This window comes from Salarias fasciatus, chromosome 22 (genome assembly GCF_902148845.1).
Source record: "Salarias fasciatus chromosome 22, fSalaFa1.1, whole genome shotgun sequence".
NCBI lineage: Eukaryota > Metazoa > Chordata > Actinopteri > Blenniiformes > Blenniidae > Salarias > Salarias fasciatus.
In genome coordinates this window covers 11718193-11741870 of record NC_043765.1, presented here as the reverse complement: position 1 = coordinate 11741870, position 23678 = coordinate 11718193, and the positions used below count along the sequence as shown (strand labels likewise).

Sequence of the window (23678 nt, the reverse complement as noted above, 5' to 3'; positions counted from 1 at the left end):
TTTTGCAAAAATGGCATTTTTAACAAAGCAGCTTCGTAATTTCGGGGTAAACAGTGTTAGTGGAAGCTTGTACTACGTTTCCAAATTATAAGGTCAAAATTCCTTCAAAATAAAAGCCCATTTACAACAAAATGAGATCAAGTCATGAAAATCGATGTTATAGAGGAGCAAGATGGATATACTGGTGTTTGCTAAAGTGGAGCACACATGACTATCAAAATAAAAGCCTCACACCCTTTCAAAATAAAAGTCACATTTTTGCAGAAAATGGCATTTTTAACAAAGCAGCTTCATAATTTTGGGTTTAACAGTGTTAGTGGAAGCATGTACTACATTTCCAAATTATAAGGTCATAATTCCTTCAAAATAAAAGCCCATTTACAACAGATAATGAGGTCGTCATGAAAATGGATGTTTATGGATGAGCAACATGTATACATTGGTGTTTGCTAAAGTGTAGCACACATGACTGTCAAAATAAAAGCCTCACACCCCTTCAAAACAAAAGTCACTTTTTTGCAAGAAATGACATTTTTAAAAAAGCAGCTTCCTAATTTCAAGGTAAACAGTGTTAGTGGAAGCATGTACTACGTTTCCAAAATGAAAGCCCAAAATCCCTTCAAAATAAAAGGCCATTTACAACAGGAAATGAGGTCAAGTCATGAAAATGGTTGTTTATGGAGGAGCAAGGTTCCCAGTGACCTGGACTTCAGTCATCAAGGTGCAAGGACGGCCTCAGTGGGGCCACCTTGCCAGAGGGCGAGGTCCCGTCCAATGCCGCTTGCGGCTTTAATTAGGGACCGAGCCCGGAGGGCATGGTGGCCGCAGGCCACCATGCCCGGAGGGCAAGGTCTCTATTGTTCTTCGTTCGTTTGTCGTTCTCGTTCTCCTCCTCCTCTATTATTATACTTACGCCCAAATAAACGCGAATTTGACCCCCTAAACATGCACGAAAACTCACCAAATTTGGCACGCACATCATGACCGGCGAAAAATTTCATGAAATGGAAAAATTAACCTCATCTGCTCTCTAGCGCCACCTAGAAACAGTCAAATTGTCGCCACGGCCCGGAGGAATGTCGCAGAGAGATCAAACCAACGTTGACGCATTCGTCTCACCGAGATCTAGAATTCACGCGCTGACACCCCTGACCTAAATCCAACAGGAAGTCTGCTATTTCCCTTTCAAAGTAAAGTTTTGATCAAAATCACTCCTCACGAAAAAATTATCTCCTCCGATACCGTTTGTCGTACAGACATAAGAGTCACGCGACGTGAAAGAGGACAAATTTCTCTACAAAAGTTGTGAACAACTTTGTCAAAAGTCTAACGGTGTGGATTTTATTAGCGTACAAAGTTGGAAGTCTGAAATCCTGCCTTGCTCCGGCTCTCATCCGTTATAATGGGGAAAAAAGGAAAAAAGTCGCCTTTTTTCAGCACCTCGAACAAGTGGCGAGTGCGGCTAAATGGTGACTCCTATCAACAAACCGAGCACACGTAAAGTTCCAGCAGGTTCTCCCGAACAAGATGATGTAACATAAGTGGGGAAAATATCATGTTATATGTATGTTTTCACAGATAAGAAAAGGTGTGCGCTCTGCATTTTTTTTGTTCTCAGTTATAATGGAGCCGGATGGGGAAAAATCTCGCGCTTCTCACAAACTGAGGCCTCTGCGGTCCAAACTAAACGTCTGACTTCTCTGAAAGCCTCACCAACTGAAAGAAAACAAATTTTCCTATCAAACGTGATATTTTTTGTTCAGTTTTGCCAAACACCAAAGGAACAAGGAGCAGTTGTTTCCCAAACAGAAGCTTTGATTTTCTCCTCTCTCCACTCTAACTGAAATGACCATATATGGGCATCCAGTGCAGTCACACAGCTGACAGCAGCTGTCAATCAAACTCTGACACTCAGTGCCTTCATTCAGTGACTGTCAAAAGCAGCTGGCAAAAGCTAACTACTCCTTGTTAGTGGATGGGAGATGCTAACTACTCCATGTTAGTAGATGGGAGATGCTAACTACTCCATGTTAGTGGATGGGAGATGCTAACTACTCCATGTTAGTGGATGGGACATGCTAACTACTCCATGTTAGTGGATGGGAGATGCTAACTACTCCATGTTAGTGGATGGGAGATGCTAACAACTCCATGTTAGTGGATGAAAGATGCTAACAGCTACTTGTTAGTGGATGGGACATGCTAACAAGTCCACTATTACAGATGCTAACAGCTACATGTTAGTGGATGGGACATGCTAACAACTCCATGCTAGTGGATGGGAGATGCTAGCTACTCCATGTTAGTGGATGGGAGACGCTGACTACTCCATGTTAGTGGATGGGAGATGCTAGCTACTCCATGTTAGTGGATGGGAGATGCTAACTACTCCATGTTAGTGGATGGGAGATGCTAACTACTCCATGTTAGTGGATGGGAGATGCTAGCTACTCCATGTTAGTGGATGGGAGATGCTAACTACTCCATGTTAGTGGATGGGAGACGCTAACTACTCCATGTTAGTGGATGGGAGATGCTAACAACTCCATGCTAGTGGATGGGAGACGCTGACTACTCCATGCTAGTGGATGGGAAATGCTAACTACTCCATGTTAGTGGATGGGAGATGCTAACTACTCCATGTTAGTGGACGGGAGATGCTAACAGCTCCATGTTAGTGGATGAAAGATGCTAACAGCTACATGTTAGTGGGTGGACGTCTCAGTCGCTGGCCGGCGGGGAGGCTCGGTCCCGACCAATGCCGCTTGCGGCTTTAATTCGTGTGTTTCTCGTTCTCGTTCTCGTTCTCGTTCTTCTTCATTAGGGACCGAGCCCGGAGGGCATGGTGGCCGCAGGCCACCATGCCCGGAGGGCAAGGTCTCTATTATTATTCGTTCGTTTATTATTATTATTATACTAACGCCCAAATAAACGCGAATTTGACCCCCTAAACATGCACGAAAACTCACCAAATTTGGCACGCACATCATGACCGGCGAAAAATTTTATAAAATACAAAAACGAACACCATCGGCTCTCTAGCGCCACCTATATCCCCAAAAACGTCTAAAACAGTCGCTACGGCCCACAGGAATGTCGTAGAGAGATCAAACCAACACTCACGCGTTCGACTCATCATGATCTACATTTCACGCGCTGATACCCCTGACCTAAATCCAACAGGAAGTCCGCTATTTCCCTTTCAAAGTAAAATTTTGATCAAAATCACTCCTCACGAAAAAATTATCTCCTCCGAGACCGTTTGTCGCACAGACATAAGAGTCACACGACGTGAAAGAGGACAAATTTCTCTACAAAAGTTGTGAACAACTTTGTCAAAAGTCTGACGGTGTCGATTTTATTAGCGTACAAAGTTGGAAGTCTGAAATCCTGCCTTGCTCCGGACCTCATCCGTTATAATGGGGAAAAAAGGAAAAAAGTCGCCTTTTTTCAGCACCTCGAACAAGTGGCGACTGCGACTAAACCGTGACTCCTATCAACAAACCGAGCACACGGAAAGTTCCAGCAGGTTCTCCCGAACAAGATGATGTAACATAAGTGGGGAAAATATCATGTTATATGTATGTTTTCACAGGTAAGAAAAGGTGTGCGCTCTGCATTTTTTTTGTTCTCAGTTATAATGGAGCCGGATGGGGAAAAATCTCGCGCTTCTCACAAACTGAGGCCCCTGCGGTCCAAACTGAACATCTGACTTCTCTGGAAGCCTTACCAACTGAAAGAAAACAAATTTTCCTATCAAACGTGATACTTTTTGTTCAGTTTTGCCAAACAGCAAAGGAACAAGGAGCAGTTGTTTCCCCAAAAAAGACTTTTATTTTCTCCTCTCTCCACTCTAACTGAAATGACCATATATGGGCATGCATTGCAGTTACACAGCTGACAGCAGCTGTCAATCAAACTCTGCCACTGATTGCCTTCATTCAGTGACTCTCAAAAGCAGCTGGGAGAAGCTAACAACTCCATGTTAATGGATGGAACATGCTAACAACTCAATGTTAGTGGATGGGAGACGCTAACTACTCCATTTTGGTGGATGGGAGATGATAACTACTCCATGTTAGTGGATGGGAGATGCTAACTACTCCATGTTAGTGGATGGGAGATGCTAACTACTCCATGTTAGTGGATGGGAGATGCTAACTACTCCATGTTAGTAGATGGGAGATGCTAACAACTCCATGTAAGTGGATGGCAGACGCTAACTACTCAATGTTAGTGGATGGGACATGCTAACTACTCCATGTTAGTGGATGGGACATGCTAACTACTCCATGTTAGTGGATAGGAGATGCTAACTACTCAATGTTAGTGGATGAGACAAGCTAAGTACTCCATGTTAGTGGATGGGACATGCTAACTACTCCATGTTAGTGGATAGGAGAAGCTAACTACTCCATGTTAGTGGATAGGAGATGCTAACTACTCCATGTAAGTGGAAGACAGATGCTAAGAGCTCCATGTTAGTGGGTGGGAAATGCTAAGAACTCCATGTTAGTGGATGAGACATGCTAACTACTCCATGTTAGTGGATGGGAGATGCTAGCTACTCCATGTTAGTGGATGGGAGATGCTAACTACTCCATGTTAGTGGATGGGAGATGCTAACTACTCCATGTTAGTGGATGGGAGACGCTAACTACTCCATGTTAGTGGATGGGAGATGCTAACTACTCCATGTTAGTGGATGGGAGATGCTAACTACTCCATGTTAGTGGATGGGAGATGCTAACAGCTCCATGTTAGTGGATGGGAGATGCTAACTACTCCATGTTAGTGGATGGGAGACGCTAACTACTCCATGTTAGTGGATGGCAGACGCTAACTACTCAATGTCCGTGGATGGGAGATGCTAACAACTCCATGTTAGTGGATGGGAGATGCTAACTACTCAATGTTAGTGGATGGGAGATGCTAACTACTCCATGTTAGCAGATGGAAGATGCTAACAACTCCATGTTAGTGGATGGGAGATGCTAACTACTCCATGTTAGTGGATGGGAGATGCTAACAACTCCATGTTAGTGGATTACAGATGCTAACAGCTACATGTTAGTGAATGGGACATGCTAAAAACTCCATGTTAGTGGATGACAGATGCTAACAGCTCCATGTCAGTGGACTGGGCATGCTAACAACTCCATGTTAGTGGATGACAGATGGTAATAACAACTCCCATGTTAGTGTATGGACGTCTCAGTCGTGGGCTGGCGCGGAGGCTCGGTCCCGACCAATGCCGCTTGCGGCTTTAATTAGGGACCGAGCCCCGGAGGGCAAGGTGGCCGCAGGCCACCTTGCCCGTAGGGCAAGGTCTCTATTGTTATTCGTTCGTTTGTCGTTCTCCTCCTATATTATTATTATTATACTAACGCCCAAGTAAACGCGAATTTGACCCCCTAAACATGCACGAAAACTCACCAAATTTGGCACGCACATCGTGACCGACGAAAAATTTTATAAAATACAAAAACGAAAACCATCAGCTCTCTAGCGCCACCTATATCCCGAAAAACGTCTAAAACAGTCGCTACGGCCCGCAGGAATGTCGTAGAGAGATCAAACCAACACTCACGCGTTCGTCTCATCGAGATCTAAAATTCACGCGCTGACACCCCTGACCTAAATCAAACAGGAAGTCCGCTATTTCCCTTTCAAAGTAAAATTTTGCTCAAAATCACTCCTCACGAAAAAATTATCTCCTCCGAGACCGTTAGTCGTACAGACATAAGAGTCACGCGACGTGAAAGAGGACAATTTTCTCTACAAAAGTTGTGAACAACTTTGTCAAAAGTCCCACGGTGTGGATTTTATTAGCGTTCAAAGTTGGAAGTCTGAAATCCTGCCTTGCTCCGGCCCTCATCCATTATAATGGGGAAAAAAGGAAAAAAGTCGCCTTTTTTCAGCACCTCGAACAAGTGGCGACTGCGGCTAAACCGTGACTCCTATCAACAAACCGAGCACACACAAAGTTCCAGCAGGTTCTCTCAAACAAGATGATGTAACATAAGTGGGTAAAATATTATGATATATGTACGTTTACACAGGTAAGAAAAGGTGTGCGTTCTGCATTTTTTTTGCTCTCAGTTATAATGGAGCCGGATGGGGAAAAATCTTGCGCTTCTCACAAGCTGAGGCCTCTGGGGTCCAAACTAAAAGTCTGACTGCTCTGAAAGCCTCACCAACTGACAGACAACAAATTTTCCTATCAAACGTGATATTTTTTGTTCAGTTATGCCAAACAGCAAAGGAACAAGGAGCAGTTGTTTCCCCAAAAAAGACTTTTATTTTCTCCTCTCTCCACTCTAACTCACATTACCATATATGGGCGTGCATTGCAGTTACACAGCTGACAGCAGCTGTCAATCAAACTCTGACACTGATTGCCTTCATTCAGTGACTCTCAAAAGCAGATGGGAGATGCTAACAACTCCATGTTAGTGGATGGAACATGCTAACAACTCCATGTTGGTGGATGGGAGATGCTAACTACTCCATGTTAGTGGATGGGACATGCTAAGAACTCCATGTTCGTGGATGGGAGATGCTAACAATTCCATGTTAGTGGAAGACAGATGCTAACAGCTCCATGTTAGTGGATGGGAGATGCTAACTACTCTATGTTAGTGGATGGGAGATGCTAACAACTCCATGTTAGTGGATGGCATACGCTAACTACTCCATGTTAGTGGATGGGAGATGCTAACTACTCCATGTTAGTGGATGTGAGATGCTAACAACTCCATGTTAGTGGATGACAGATGCGAACAGCTACATGTTAGTGGATGGGAGCTGCTTACAACTCCATGTTAGTGGATGACAGAAGCTAACAACTGCATGTTTGTGGATGGGACATGCTAACAACTCTGTATTAATGGAAGACAGATTCTAACAGCTTCATGTTAGTGGGTGGACGTCTCAGTCGCTGGCCGGCGGGGAGGCTCGGTCCCGACCAATGCCGCTTGCGGCTTTAATTAGGGACCGAGCCCGGAGGGCATGGTGGCCGCAGGCCACCATGCCCGGAGGGCAAGGTCTCTATTGTTCTTCGTTCGTTTGTCGTTCTCGTTCTCCTCCTCCTCTATTATTATACTTACGCCCAAATAAACGCGAATTTGACCCCCTAAACATGCACGAAAACTCACCAAATTTGGCACGCACATCATGACCGGCGAAAAATTTCATGAAATGGAAAAATTAACCTCATCTGCTCTCTAGCGCCACCTAGAAACAGTCAAATTGTCGCCACGGCCCGGAGGAATGTCGCAGAGAGATCAAACCAACGTTGACGCATTCGTCTCACCGAGATCTAGAATTCACGCGCTGACACCCCTGACCTAAATCCAACAGGAAGTCTGCTATTTCCCTTTCAAAGTAAAGTTTTGATCAAAATCACTCCTCACGAAAAAATTATCTCCTCCGATACCGTTTGTCGTACAGACATAAGAGTCACGCGACGTGAAAGAGGACAAATTTCTCTACAAAAGTTGTGAACAACTTTGTCAAAAGTCTAACGGTGTGGATTTTATTAGCGTACAAAGTTGGAAGTCTGAAATCCTGCCTTGCTCCGGCTCTCATCCGTTATAATGGGGAAAAAAGGAAAAAAGTCGCCTTTTTTCAGCACCTCGAACAAGTGGCGAGTGCGGCTAAATGGTGACTCCTATCAACAAACCGAGCACACGTAAAGTTCCAGCAGGTTCTCCCGAACAAGATGATGTAACATAAGTGGGGAAAATATCATGTTATATGTATGTTTTCACAGATAAGAAAAGGTGTGCGCTCTGCATTTTTTTTGTTCTCAGTTATAATGGAGCCGGATGGGGAAAAATCTCGCGCTTCTCACAAACTGAGGCCTCTGCGGTCCAAACTAAACGTCTGACTTCTCTGAAAGCCTCACCAACTGAAAGAAAACAAATTTTCCTATCAAACGTGATATTTTTTGTTCAGTTTTGCCAAACACCAAAGGAACAAGGAGCAGTTGTTTCCCAAACAGAAGCTTTGATTTTCTCCTCTCTCCACTCTAACTGAAATGACCATATATGGGCATCCAGTGCAGTCACACAGCTGACAGCAGCTGTCAATCAAACTCTGACACTCAGTGCCTTCATTCAGTGACTGTCAAAAGCAGCTGGCAAAAGCTAACTACTCCTTGTTAGTGGATGGGAGATGCTAACTACTCCATGTTAGTAGATGGGAGATGCTAACTACTCCATGTTAGTGGATGGGAGATGCTAACTACTCCATGTTAGTGGATGGGACATGCTAACTACTCCATGTTAGTGGATGGGAGATGCTAACTACTCCATGTTAGTGGATGGGAGATGCTAACAACTCCATGTTAGTGGATGAAAGATGCTAACAGCTACTTGTTAGTGGATGGGACATGCTAACAAGTCCACTATTACAGATGCTAACAGCTACATGTTAGTGGATGGGACATGCTAACAACTCCATGCTAGTGGATGGGAGATGCTAGCTACTCCATGTTAGTGGATGGGAGACGCTGACTACTCCATGTTAGTGGATGGGAGATGCTAGCTACTCCATGTTAGTGGATGGGAGATGCTAACTACTCCATTTTAGTGGATGGGAGATGCTAACTACTCCATGTTAGTGGATGGGAGATGCTAGCTACTCCATGTTAGTGGATGGGAGATGCTAACTACTCCATGTTAGTGGATGGGAGACGCTAACTACTCCATGTTAGTGGATGGGAGATGCTAACAACTCCATGCTAGTGGATGGGAGACGCTGACTACTCCATGCTAGTGGATGGGAAATGCTAACTACTCCATGTTAGTGGATGGGAGATGCTAACTACTCCATGTTAGTGGACGGGAGATGCTAACAGCTCCATGTTAGTGGATGAAAGATGCTAACAGCTACATGTTAGTGGGTGGACGTCTCAGTCGCTGGCCGGCGGGGAGGCTCGGTCCCGACCAATGCCGCTTGCGGCTTTAATTTCTTATTATTATTTTACTGACCGCGTATTAAAACGCTAATTTGACCCCCTAAACATGCATGAAAACTCACCAAATTTGGCAGACACCTCTGGACCCGCGAAACATTTAATAAAATCAAAAAATCTACCCCATAACCCAATTGGCTCTCTAGCGCCACCTAGAAACAGTAAAATAGCCGCCACGGCTCACAGGAACGTCGTAAAGAGATCAAAACAACGCCCCTGCGTTTGTCTCCCTGAGGTCTAAAATTCACCAATTGACAACCTTGACCTAAATCATACAGGAAGTCCGGTATTTCCCTTTCAGTGTAAAATTTGGCAAAAAATGACTCCTCCTTTAAAAATTATCTGCTCCGAGACCGCTTGTCGTGGAGACGTCAGGTTGGTGCCAAATAATAGAGGATAAGTTTCTCTCTAAAAGTTGTTAAAAACTTTTTCAAAAGTCTCAGGGTGTGGATTTTATTAACCCTTAAAGTTTGAAGTCTGAAAATGCACTTGTAACACTACAATGGACAGTGCGACCCGCACAAATGTCGCAGAGAAATAAAATCAACATGGATGCATTCGTCTCTTCGAGCTCTACAATTTACCAAGAGACATACCTATACCTAAATCCAACAGGAAGTCCGTTATTTCCTGTCAAATCAAATGTGCCTCAAAACACTTTTCACTCAAAAACCACTAATATGGACTGTTTCACCCTTCACAGTGTCGTACAGAGAAAAGAAACATATGCACGCGTTCGTCTCATCGAGATCTACAACTTACTCACTCGTACCCATGACCTAAATCAAACAGGAAGTCCGTCATTCACACTTTTATTGTACATTTTTGCTCAAAAACTCTCTCCTTCTTCATCAATTAAGCCTCCCGTTTCAAAACTATATGTCTGACTGCTCTGAAAAGCTCTACAGTGAAAGACAACTAAATTTCCTATCACTTTCTGACATTGTTTGCTCACTTTGGTCCACGGAAATGCATTTCCCCAGCTGTTTTGACCAAAGAGAAACTGTGTGTCTGCCGAGTCACACTCTAACATCATGTGACCTACTTAAGCCATATATGGGCATAGAGCCTCTGGGCTGATCTGGGACCAGCTGTAAAACATTCTGCATGTTGTACCTGCTTTCCACAGTAGATGGCGCACCGTGACCACAAATCACACATGACTGAAGCAACAGTGCCCCTGCAGCAGCAAGCCACTGAGGAAGCAACACGTGAAACACATTGGAATGGTCCAAACAGCTGTCACCCTGCAGAAATATCACCTGACACACACTATACACCTGAAATCAGTCTTTAATAGGTGGATAAATGATGGATGGATGGATGAATGCATGGATAGATTGATGCACAGACAGACAATGGTATGGATAATTTCAAATTCAACAGTGTTAAAGGGCAACTCCGGTTTTTTTGATACCTGGACCTTATTTATAGGTGTGTGCCTGCTCATATACTCACTCAGACAAACATGGTGCAGCTTGGATTCCTTCAGAAGTTATTTAAATCCAACCGATTCAGCGGGGGCCACGGCAATGGAGCTTCCTGGACTGCAATCCATTGCCGTGGCCCCTGCTGAATCAGATGATAGATGCTAACAGCTACATGTTAGTGGATGGGAGATGCTAACAGCTACATGTTAGCGGATGGGAGATGCTAACAGCTACATGTTAGCGGATGGGAGATGCTAACGGCTACATGTTAGCGGATGACAGATGCTAACAGCTACATGTTAGTGGGTGGGACATGCTAACAACTCCATGTTAGCGGATAGGAGATGCTAACAGCTACATGTTAGCGGATGACAGATGCTAACAGCTACATGCTAGCGGGTGGGAGATGCTAACAGCTACATGTTAGCGGAAGGGAGATGCTAACAGCTACATGTTAGCGGATGACAGATGCTAACAGCTACATGATAGCGGATGGGAGATGCTAACAGCTACATGTTAGCGGATGGAAGATGCTAACAGCTACATGATAGCGGATGGAAGATGCTAACAGCTACATGCTAGCGGATGGGAGATGCTAACAGCTACATGTTAGCGGATGGAAGATGCTAACAGCTACATGCTAGCGGGTGAGAGATGCTAACAGCTACATGCTAGCGGGTGAGAGATGCTAACAGCTACATGCTAGCGGGTGAGAGATGCTAACAGCTACATGCTAGCGGGTGAGAGATACGAGATGCTAACAGCTATATGCTAGCGGATGGAAGATGCTAACAGCTACATGTTAGCGGAAGGGAGATGCTAACAGCTACATGTGAGTGGATGGGAGATGCTAACAGCTACTTGCTAGCGGATGAGAGATGCTAACAGCTACTTGCTAGCGGATGAGAGATGCTAACAGCTACCTGTTAGCAGATGGGGGATGCTAACAGCTACATGTTAGCGGATGACAGATGCTAAAAGCTCCACGTCAGTGGATGGGGGATGCTAACAACTCCATGTTAGTGGGTGAGAGGGTGCTGGAAGTCTATGGAGGAGCAAGGTTCCCAGTGACTTGGACTTCGGTCATCAAGGTACGAGGACGACCTCAGTCGGGCCACCTTGCCAGAGGGCGAGGTCCCGTCCAATGCCGCTTGCGGCTTTAATTTTTGTTTGTTTTTTCCACAAGACAGATGGCAAATTAATACAAATTAATATCAATAGGAATTGTCTGATCATACAGAATATTGCCTGCCGTATCTTAAGTGTTCTTTAATAATCAGCTTTCATGTGCATTTTTTTTATAATGAAGGTAAGGCCTTAGCCCTCTCTCAGGTATTTTATTTATTTTTTTATTTAAATAATTTGTGAATTTAAAGTGCAATGTTCATCCTAGCAATGAGTGTTCCTGTGCAGTTTAATAAATGTTACTGCAAGCATTGATAGTAGTTCATTTTTTTGTCCGTGGTGAGTTTTATGCTTGCCAAATTAAAATAAAAAGAAATTCATTCATTTTCTGCCGCTTTATCCCTTTCGGGGTCGCGGGTGGTTGGAGCCGATCCCAGCTGCTGTGGGCGAAGGCGGGGTACACCCTGGACAGTTCGCCAGTCTGTCACAGGGCTGACATATATATACAAACAGCCATTCACTCACACATTCATACCTAGGGGCAATTTAGGGTGATCAATTAACCTACCATGCATGTTTTTGGACCGTGGGAGGAAGCCGGAGTACCCGGAGGGAACCCACGCACACACGGGGAGAACATGCAAACTCCACACAGAAAGGCCCCGAGCCCCGGCCAGGACCTTCTTGCTGTGAGGCAAGAGCGCTAACCATTGCGCCACCGTGCGGCCCATATATATATAAAAAGAAATGTAAAAAGTAAAATGTAATATGTAGTATACATTTATGTATATATACTATATATATACACATACATATATATGATGCTATATATGTGTGTATATATATACATATATATATATATGTATACATATATGTATATATATATGTGTATGTATATTTTTTTTTGATTAATCGACCAAATGAATCAATAGATTAATCGATTACTAAAATAATCAATAGCTGCAGCCCTGAAACTATCTAAGCTATTAACTATGTTTGATCACAACTAATATTCAAGTACAGGTAAATTGATGTTGATAGACCCTGTTTCTTTACCAGAATAATGTCAAGTGTATCCTGCTACTATGAAATGTGCCATTCATATGTCAGTGTGCACTTTTTTCATTTACTGTAAAAAAAACTTTTTTGTTGCAATTACTGTGTTTCATGCTTTCATTTTTTTTTCATTTCTTGTCTTCCTTTGGCTGTTTCACTCAATCAGTTTTAATTATTCTAGAAAGGAATTGTATTCAGTGAACCTCTTCTGATTAAATTGACTTCATTTTTTATTACACGACTTACTTTATTTTTTACATTTTACTCTGAAAACCTCTGTGTATGTTAAACAACGCTATGATTGCCATGACAACGTGCCCAGGACAGAGATTTTACTGTCTAACAGTAAAAGCCGTAACATAACACATATTGTCCCATCAGTGATGACAAGCAAGCCTTGAAGTCTGTGTATTTACACAGGATTACACAGCGCCTCACAGCTTCTTGCCACTATCGGAAGTCAGTGCCCATTTGCCATGGTGCCGCTGTTGTCCGCCGAGCAGTGAGCGGTCCAGCACTACTATATACGTCATTGTACCAGATGCTGAGAGAAGGTAGGCATGCACTTCCATCATGACGTCATGAGAAGGGCCGGAGAAACTACGGTGGCTTAGAGGCACCAAAACGGACGCATTCATGTGAAAAGCCGAAATCGTTCATGTACGATTTCAGCGTTTTTAACATCGTCTTAACCCAAAAAGTCGGTTACGATTCAAAATCTATTAATCGTGCAGCCTTAATCCACACACCGGACCCTGGCATCAGGAGGTGACAGCCACTGTGAGAACCGGCATACCTGGGTCCGCTGTCGGGATCCTGTGTGAGAATCCAGACACTACCCCCTGGAATCTTTTTACTTTCAGCCACGGTACAGACCAGCTGATTTTCAGGTGACACTTGTACCTAAAACAAGAAGAGATTCAGTTTGGTTGAGCGGATTTCAACATCACACTGTTGCTGCTGATGATAATTCAGAAACTGTAGGTATTTCTGAACGAGTGTGGCACACAGAATAAGGACATGTTCTGAGTCATCACATTATTTCTGCTCATGGGTGGAAGTATGAACGCAGCAGTCTGAACCCTGGCGCCAAGCAAACAAACAGGTTTCCATTCATCTCTAAACAAACTATGACGCAATCTCAGTTTGAATGAGGTGAGCGTGGCATGCACCAATTGACCAATGGCCAACCAAACAAACTTTGAAATTGCTGCAGCATTTTAGAAGCTGCTTTTTGTTTTTGCTTCAAATTTGAGGGCAGGATCCATAAATAAGATGAAAAGTTATGTTGCAAAAAAAGCGTGCACTTTAACAGACTCTGAATTTGTTTATTAATGCATATTTTTCTCTGCAGCACATTTCTCTTCTGAACTTGGAATATAACATTAGAGTGTAACATCCATGTTGCTTGTGAAGGTTTTACCTCATATTCTGTTGTGTGAACAGCTCATTGATAAAAGTGAAGAAGTGACAGTTGGGATCATAAGTGCAGGCTCTCTGACACTCCTCATAGTCGGCTGTGTAAAAGGTTTTATAATCTGCCCCGAGGAAGTCGGTGTTCTGGTACACCTTCGGCAGACAAGGCCCTGATACACACATTGGAAACAGAAAGACAACATATAAGAAAATATGACAAGTCACAAGGTTTCTGAGATGGATTAGCTTTGATCCTACGCTGGCTTGTATCGCAGGATTTGAGAGAGTAGCCAGAGGTGACACCCAGCAGCGGGGTCTGTACGTTGGGTGTTCCTGTGGGAGTGGACTTGAGGTAGCAGTAGAAGTCCCTGCAGAGAGGAGCAGACACAGTTTAAAATGGCATGCTTCTTTACTTGAAGTCAAAAGAAATGATTGGTGAAGTGTATGCCCTCTAAACCAGCGTATACGTCTGCAGAGAGCAAGATTCAATGTCTGAATTGAAGCCATGTACTTTATCAGTAACTACCTGTCTCCTACCTTGTGTCCTGGGTCCAGTCAGGTCGAACGAAAGTAAAAAACAGGCAGGTCGGGTGCTGTGTGCATATCATCTGGCAGTGCTCCGCATCGGGGGAGTAGAAAAACATAATGCCTGTTCCCTGGAAATCAATGTTCTCCAGAAACTGTTGATTACATTCTGCAGAAGCGGAGAACAGGTGTCTTAAAAGTCATCCAAGAAGGTTGTGTCACATCAAGACATACTGCAGCGTCCTACCTTGACCGAAGGAAAGGCTGCAGAGGGCGAGCAGGCCCAACAGAATCTGATAAGTGATCATTTTTTCTGTTGCTCTACACAGAACTCCAGAGTCCTGAGCCACACCTCCTGTTTAAATCCTGCTTCTGCAAATGCACTTTGCATCTGCTCTGTTTGTACAATAGATTGCTGACACGTTCATTGATTTAACAGCAGTCTTCCCACAAAAACCTTATCTGTGCTGGCAGTGTTCCCAAAAGAGCAACAAACTCCCACAGATGAGTTATTGATTGCAATTAATGATCTGCAAATTTAAAGTATATAGGCTACTGTGGTGCCGGAGACAGGGAGTCGGAGGCGGAGTGATCTGCTCGAACTGAACTTTATTCGCCATCAACACGCACAAAACAGAACCTTCGGCGCGGCGCTATATATGCGCTGACAAAACCCCGCCCCAAAGTCTGAGTGGTGAATTCTGTCCACGTGATCACCACACAAGCCCAACACAAGCGGGCACAGGTGACAAGGGGAGGAAAACCTGGGAAACCGGGGGATGCACAGCCGGGGGGCTGCCTCGACGCGGCGTCTGGACCAACAATGGGAAACAGTCCACGTCCAGGTGAGCGGGCTTCAACCTCTCCACAGAAACCACTTCAGCCCGGCCACCCATGTCAACGACCAGCTGCTTGTCCCTGTGCTCCAGGACACGAAAGGGACCTTCGTAGGGGGGTTGAAGGGGACCTCGGTGGGTGTCGTGGCGGACAAACACATACCTGGCGGAACCCAGGTCCGCCGGCACCCACGACGCCGGGATGTTGTGCTGCCTGGTGGGAACAGGAGCGAAGGCCTCTGTGCCCGCACGGAAGGAGGTGTGCTGCTCGTGGGGCAACCAAGGAGCCGTGGGGTGAGGGAGGAAGTCCCCAGGGACTCTCAACGTCTGTCCGTACACCAGGTCGGCCACCGAAGACTGGAGATCCTCCTTGGGCGCAGTTCTGAGTCCCATATATATCTCCGATATCCCCATATACAATGGGGGAAATAAGTATTGAACGCATTAACTGTTTTGTCATTACATTTATTTCCAAAGATGCAATTCATGTGACATTTCTTCCAGACACTGGTATTAACTCAAATAATCCACACATGAAAAGAAATCACAACATTCAAATCCATAAATAGTGATTATGTGGAATTAAGTGCAATAACACAGGAAAAAAGTATTAAACACACTATCTGAGACTCGTTTAATACTTTGTGGAGAAGCCTTTGTTTGCAATGACTGCTTCCAGACGCTTGTTGTATGTATGAACTAATCGCCCACACTGCTCAGGTGTGATTTTTGCCCATTCCTCCGCACAGATTGTCTTCAAATCCTGAATATTCTTTGGTGCCCTCTGGTGAACCCTTATCTTTAGTTCTTTCCACAAATGTTCGATCGGATTTAAGTCAGGTGATTGACTGGGCCATTCTAACACATTGATTTTCTTTTTTTTAAACCATTCGAGAGTCAACTTTGCCGTGTGCTTCGGATCGTTGTCCTGTTGAAAGGTCCAGCCCCGTCTCATCTTCATCATCCTGGTGGATGGCAGGAGGTTCATCTCAAGAATTTGCCGATAGATGTTTCCATTCATTGCTCCTTCAATTATATGAAGTCTGCCAGTACCACGAGATGAGAAACAACCCCATGCCATGATGTTTCCACCACCAAACTTCACTGTTGGTATAGTGTTATTTGGGTGATGTGCAGTGCCATTTCTCCTCCAAACATGGTGTGTAGTATGACAGCCAAAAAGTTCAATTTTGGTCTCATCTGACCAGACAACATTCTCCCAGTATTCCACAGGCTTATCCAGATGCTGTTTAGCAAACTTTAGACGAGCTTCAACATGCCTTTTTTTGAGGAACGGAGTCTTGCGGGCTGAGCGTCCATAGAGGCCATGGCGGTGGAGTGCATTGCCTATCGTTTTCTCTGTAACACTTGTACCTGCTGCCTCCATGTCTTGCTGGAGTGCTTTCCGGGTGGTCCTTGGCTCTTTGAGAACTCTTCTGACCATCTTTCTGACTCCCTGGTCAGAAATCTTGCGAGGAGCTCCTGTGCGCGGCCTGTTGATGATAAGGTGATGCTTCTTCCACTTGCGGATAATGGCCCCAACGGTGCTTACTGGAATACTCAGATTCTTTGAGATAAGTCTGTAACCAGTTCCATTCTGATGCTGAGCAACAATCAGGCTGCGAAGGTCTTGCGAGAGCTCCTTGCTTTTACCCATCATGAGATGTGTCTTGTTTGACTACTTGGTGAAAAAACAACCTGTTTATAGGGCCATCAATTAGCACTAACCCAGCTGATGTTGGTTTGCACTTATAGGAAGTACAAAGACTAATTACTTTCAGGTGTGAGATGGTATGGTGCCTTTCCTTGACAAACTATACAGCTTTCCCATGGTGTGTTCAATACTTTTTTCCTGTGTTATTGCACTTAATTCCACATAATCACTATTTATGGATTTGAATGTTGTGATTTCTTTTCATGTGTGGATTATTTGAGTTAATACCAGTGTCTGGAAGAAATGTCACATGAATTGCATCTTTGGAAATAAATGTAATGACAAAACAGTTAATGCGTTCAATACTTATTTCCCCCATTGTATATCCCCTATATATAATTTTTCAACAGAGCTTAAATGTGTCAGTCTGGTTCGATATTACAATATAATTTTAGCATAAAGCAATATAAAAATGTATTTATGAGCCCTGCCTTCATCTCATAGACCCCCATGTTATCCGAAAAAGCGCAGGTCAGCTTCAGCCAATAGATTTCGAGCTTCCGCATTCTCGTGCTGTCAATCAAAGTGTGCGTGCGGCCAGAGAGCACGCGCACTCGCCCAGGCAGAGGAGAGTTAGCTACGCAGCAGCAGTGTTGCCAGATTGGGTGGTTTGTGTGGGGGGTCGGCTCTTGGGCTCTTGGGCCTTGGGCTCTCGGCTCTGCCCGCCACGGCCGTCCGGCGCCCGGGGTGGACCGGCTCCTGCCGGTTGTGGCTCCGCGGGGCCCGGGCCCCGGGGCCGCCGGTGTCCCCGGCTGGGGCTTTCCTCTACCCCATTTCTGAACTGGGGCGGGGGCGTCTGCCTGGGGGAGCGGCTTGGATCTGGGCTCTGTGATGACCGCCGGCTGTCTGGGCTCTGAGGGCCTCTCTGGCCTGCTTCTGGCCTTCTCAGGGATCAGAGGTCATATATGCATGATCACTATCACCATCACATTTTCCTGATCACGCTGATCTTTAATCATTCTTCACATACTCGGTTACCTTGTCTTCTTGTGGTGGTTAGACTAATGGTGATCTGTAGTAGCCCTCTCTTGATGCACACCCTGAGTTTACAACTAGTTACTCCGAGCTATATTCTCAAAAAAAAAAAAAAAAAAAAAAGGTTTGTGGCGTCCTTGCATTTCCTTCCTTCCCTACACCTTTTATTTTTGTGGCCTGGTCTGTTCACTACTATGGTTCGTCGGGGGGGGGAGAAAAAATTATATATTTATATATGTTTTGCATTGTGAATTTGTACTTAAGTCCCCCCCCCCCCCCCCCCCCCCCCCCCCCCCCCCGTTCTCCCTGTCTTTATCTTTATCTCTTTCTGTCTGTCGCTTTCTGTCATGCCAGATGCCAGCTTTAAATAAAGGCAGCAGCAGGAGGAGATTCAGTCTCGTCCTGCTGCTAACATTAAAATCTGTTCGGATAGTAAAAGGCTACAATCATACAATATTGCACACCCCAATTGCCAAACAAGACAAGGGGAAAAGAGAAAAAAAAAAAACCGGCCTGGTCATCTGGCTCGTTAAGAGAGGGAATTGTGGTAATGCAGTTGGATTCCGGGAAAAAGACGTGAGGTTCGACGGTGTGTGATGAGAGCGGCACAGTTTTTTTTCTGGCCCGAATTGGCCCACTGTTCTCCTGCATTTAACTGGGTGACGACGCTGTTTTGTGACAATAAAGCCCTTTCTGAGCAAGACGTCTGCCTCCTCCTTATATGACAAACATGACTGGACAGCAAGTTACCTACACGAGCCAATATGGGTGCAGAGACCCGGTCTATTTCAGCGATTCCGTACCGTACTACGGGTTAGGAGCCACAGAAGCTGAAGAGGTAACACTGGGGTCCTGGAAACCCCTTTGTGGGCCACCAGATTTCAATGGTCAAGAAGGTTTTTCAAGGATATTTACAGAATCAATTTCACAAATTGTGACCAATGAAGAAGGAATTCTTCTGAAGAGGAAAGTGTGAATTTTGAAAAAAAAAAAAAAAAGAGAAGAAGATGATAGTGAAATTCAATAAGACAGTGGCGGACGTTTTCCAAGTGGCCCCAGCAATATGAACTGATAGATTTGATTAAATAAGAAGTGAAGATCCTCCAAAACATATGACTGACAATCAGTTTCTTCTTGATGCCTCCTACCTCCATAAATATGGATACTTCTACTCTCATAAGAGAAAAATCCAACAACACAAAGTGTTTACTGGTAAAATTTGTCTTTTACTCAGTTTTGGTTCTCTTTTGTGGCATTCCAGGGAAAAAAGTCCAATTTTTGTGTGAGAGGATTACACAGAACCGCAGTTCCTCCGAGAGAAGCCGGACACAGCGTTATCCAGTTTGGTGAGCTTGGGAGGAGCTGGCATGGTGATAGTACTCTTCACGTAGCAGCGGCGCCTGGATCGCAGTGACACAGCATTCATATCATTACGGTACTTGAAATGAGCAAACAAACCTTTTTTTTAAATAAAGGAAAAAAAGTACTTATATAGTTGACAAAATTCCAGACCTTTGATTGCTGCCGCTGAAGTCTTCTGTTACGTAGGTGTAGAACTGGCAGTGTGGGTCTTCAGTGCAGGTCCTCTGACATGAATCTGGGTCATCCATCAGCTCAAAGCGGATGTCAGAACCGAGGAAATCTACACCTTCAAACTGCGCCTGAAGCCAGCCTGTTAGCGAAGAAATAAAGATAAATGTTTAGGAGGCCGTAAGACAAAAGGCGACTCATATTTCAAGTATTTGCTGGTGGTGGACATATGAGATGCCAATGCACTAAGATAAGAAATAAGGTGTGCATTTTGTCATAGTCACACATACTGCTGTCAGGCTGACAGAAGCGCGTCGGTAGCCCGGATGTGAATCCATCTTTGGCCTCAGATGGCAAATAATCCCCATTTTTCTTCAAATAACACTTGAAATCTTCACTGCAAAAAATAATAGAAATTCATTCAGTGTTTGACAAACAAAAAACTTCAGGCTCTTTTTATCATTTTTTTTTTCTTTTAATAATGTGATAATTCATTGGATAAGCATTTGCTGTCCTGGTTGAAGACACTATTATCTGGAAGTGAATGAATGCAGGGAAAAGTAACCTAATAAGGTATAAATTAAACCTGAGAACCAGCTTTGTTTTGTCCGACATTTGAAATGTTCCTTTGACTAAAGTGATGTCTGAGTGGCACGAGAAAGAAAAGAAAAAAAAGCACAATTCAACATGCAGAGTAGAAAGAAAAAGAGAAGGAAAGGCAAAACATCTTTTCTTCTTAACCTGTTGGGGAAGAATCTGTTTTCACTCTTCTCAATTCTGTTTCTCACAAGTTTAAACGAGGATTTGTTGTTATACTTTTTTTCCTTTTATGTATGTATCCCAGTAAAAACGCTGTTGAATAATTTATCAAGTAAAAATGATTTAATGCTGGACTTTTTCCTTGAGTTTGTAATGCTCACTGGTGGCCTGGAGGCTCAGAGAGGTGAACTCTGGATGTGAGGTCTGCAGGTCACCACTGAGCAAGGACCTGGACCCTCCCCAACCTGTACTGTGTGTTGGGGGTTGATCATGACGAGGATGGGTGAAAAACAGAGTAACGATTAACCAAAGGAGCAGTTAATTAAGTATACAATCCAAAAAATATAAACACTTTACCTGGAATATGAGAAGGCGGCGCACAACGGATGTGCAGAGCAGAAGCCGTGACAGTGTTCTGGTGATGCAGCGTCCTTGACCAAAATGTCGGGCACAGTGAAGGCGGTGTTGGGAAGGAGCTTGATCCGACAGTCTGCATGAAGTAAAGATAAGGAAGCATGCTTCTCCGTCCCTGGCATCAGGACGTGACAGCCACTGTGAGAACCGGCGTACCTGGGTCCGCTGTTGGGCTCCTGTGTGAGAATCCAGACACTACCCCCGAGAGTCTTTTTACATTTGGCCTCGGTACAGACCCGCTGAATTTCAGGTGACACTTGTACCTAAAGCAAAACAAGAAGAGATTCAGTTTGGTTGAGCGGATTTCAACATCACACTGTTGCTGCTGATGATAATTCAGAAACTGTAGGTATTTCAGAACGAGTGTGGAACACAGAATAAGGACATGTTCTGAGTAATCACATTATTTCTGCTCATGGGTGGAAGTATGAACGCAGCAGTCTGAACCCTGGCGCCAAGCAAACAAACAGGTTTCCATTCATCTCTAAACAAACTATGGCACAATCTCAGTTTGAATGAGGTGAGAGTGGCATGGACCAATAAACTATGTACCAACCAAACAAACTTTGAAATTGCTGCAGCATTTCAGAAGCTGTTTTTTGTTTTTGCTTCAAATTTGAGGGCAGGATCCATAAATAAGGTGAAAAGTTATGTTGCAAAAAAGCGTGCACTTTAAAGTTGCTGTAGGCAGGATTCGGCATGGCGATTTGACCCATCTAAGATGGTGATTTGAAACCCAGCACAGCCAATCCTGTCCTGTTTTCTCTGACATCACGCCCTTACGCAAGTTAAGCCCCTCCCACAAGAACGCGTGACAAACGCCCCTCAACCAATCACGGTTAGAGCCTCGTGGGCTCTTCTGATTGGTCAAAGATACCTGGAGCTGTCGAGATTCCTTTTCAGCTCAGAACAGAGACAGATGGAAACGCTGCGCCTTCGCGGTAGTGCAATTATGCCACACTCCTAAAGGATTATCAATGGATACTCTAACATTTAATCCAAAGAAAACACAGAAAAATTAGCATTGACTAGCAAAATCCTGCCTACAGCACCTTTAACAGATTCTGAATTTGTTTATTAATGCATATTTTTCTCTGCAGAGCGTTTGTCTTCTGAACTTGGAATACAACATTAGAGTGTAACATCTATGTTGCTTGTGAAGGTTTTACCTCATATTCAGTGTTGTGAACAGCTCATTGATAAAAGTGAAGAAGTGACAGTTGGGATCATAAGTGCAGGCTCTCTGACACTCCTCATAGTCGGCTGTGAAAAAGGTTTTATAATCTGCCCCGAGGAAGTCGGTGTTCTGGTACACCTTCGGCAGACAAGGCCCTGATACACACATTGGAAACAGAAAGACAACATATAAGAAAATATGACAAGTCACAAGGTTATTGTAATGGTTTAGCAGTGAGCCTACGCTGGCTTGTATCGCAGGATTTGAGAGAGTAGCCAGAGGTGACACCCAGCAGCGGGGTCTGTTTGTTGGGGGTTCCTGTGGGAGTGGACTTGAGGTAGCAGTAGAAGTGCCTGCAGAGAGGAGCAGACACAGTTTAAAATGGCATGCTTCTCGACTTGACGTCAAAAGAAACGATTGGTGAAGTGTATGCCCTCTAAACCAGCGTATACATCTGCAGAGAGCAAGATTCAATGTCTGAATTGAAGCCATGTACTTTATCAGTAACTGCCCGTCTCCTACCTTGTGTCCCGGGTCCAGTCAGGTCGAACGAAAGTAAAAAACAGGCAGGTTGGGTGCTGCGTGCATATCATCTGGCAGTGCTCCGCATCAGGGGAGTAGACAAACATAATGTCTGTTCCCGGGAAATCAATGTTCTCCAGAAACTGTTGATTACATTCTGCAGAAGCGGAGAACAGGTGTCTTAAAAGTAATCCAAGAAGGTCGTGTCACATCAAGACACACTGCAGCGTCCTACCTTGACCGAAGGAAAGGCTGCAGAGGGCGAGCAGGCCCAACAGAATCCGGTGGGTGATCATCTTCTCTGTTGGTCTGCAGAGAACTCCAGAGTCCTGAGCCACAGCTCCTTTTTAAATCCTGCTTCTGCAAATGCACTTTGCATCTGCTCTGTTTGTACAATAGATTGTTGACACATTCATTGATTTAACAGCAGTCTTCCCGCAAAAACCTTATCTGTGCTGGCAGTGTTCCCAAAAGAGCAACAAACTCCCACAGATGAGTTATTGATTACAATTAATGATCTGCAAATTTAAAGGATATATACATCTTTGAAAAGTAATATTTGAGATATGAACAAGCTGCAAAAAGGTCCTGTCAGTTAATATTAACAGAAGGTTGAGTATGTTTGCTTTGGGAAATTAAACACAGTTGAGTTTTCCTTTGGGGTTGTTTTCTTTTCTGGAGGAATGAAAGCAGTGCAGCTGTCCTTCAATGTTGCTCCTCTTTCAAGATCCCATTGTACTGAACTTTTGTTGTTGCTACTCATTTAACATCTAAGATGGCAGTTTCTGTGTTCAATAGTCAATTTTTCCCCTTCTTCTCCACAGATTGTTTTTTGCACTCGAAATGTGTGCTTTTGAGTTTGTGCTGCTGTACGAGCTTCCTCTCTGGATGTGAGCTGAAGCAGAGCATGACCCGCTGCTTCTGGGGCCCACTTGCCTCTTTGGGGTTGATTTTCCACCACACACACACACACACACAAACACACACACACACTGCTTTCTGTGTTTGAACTACCCTGACTGGGGTTCACCTCATCTTCTATAAATCCTCACTGTCAAATTTAGCAGGTTTAAACACAACCATCTGATCAACTCACTGACCCAGGGGCGTCCAAAGGTCTGCTGCAGCACACCTGATTGCAATAGACTCGTCAGTGGCTTTTCTAGAAGCCTGAAGAGGACGTCAGCGTGTGCTGCAGCAGGGAGAGAGGGACAACATG

At 44.4% G+C, this 23678-nt stretch overlaps 1 protein-coding gene across 1 annotated transcript in view; it reads right to left on the bottom strand.

Annotated features, from left to right (window-relative positions):
* Positions 1–22805, bottom strand: part of LOC115409665 (coagulation factor XI-like) — a 26910-nt gene extending 4105 nt beyond the window's left edge. The window contains exons 1-4 of the mRNA XM_030120928.1: positions 22695–22805; positions 22460–22616; positions 22181–22290; positions 21930–22092 (exon numbers count right to left, since the gene is read on the bottom strand). Coding sequence (XP_029976788.1) covers positions 21930–22092; positions 22181–22290; positions 22460–22616; positions 22695–22755 — 491 coding nt within the window. The 5' untranslated portion in view covers positions 22756–22805. The remainder of the gene's footprint in view (positions 1–21929; positions 22093–22180; positions 22291–22459; positions 22617–22694) is intronic.
* Positions 22806–23678: the final 873 nt, after the last annotated feature.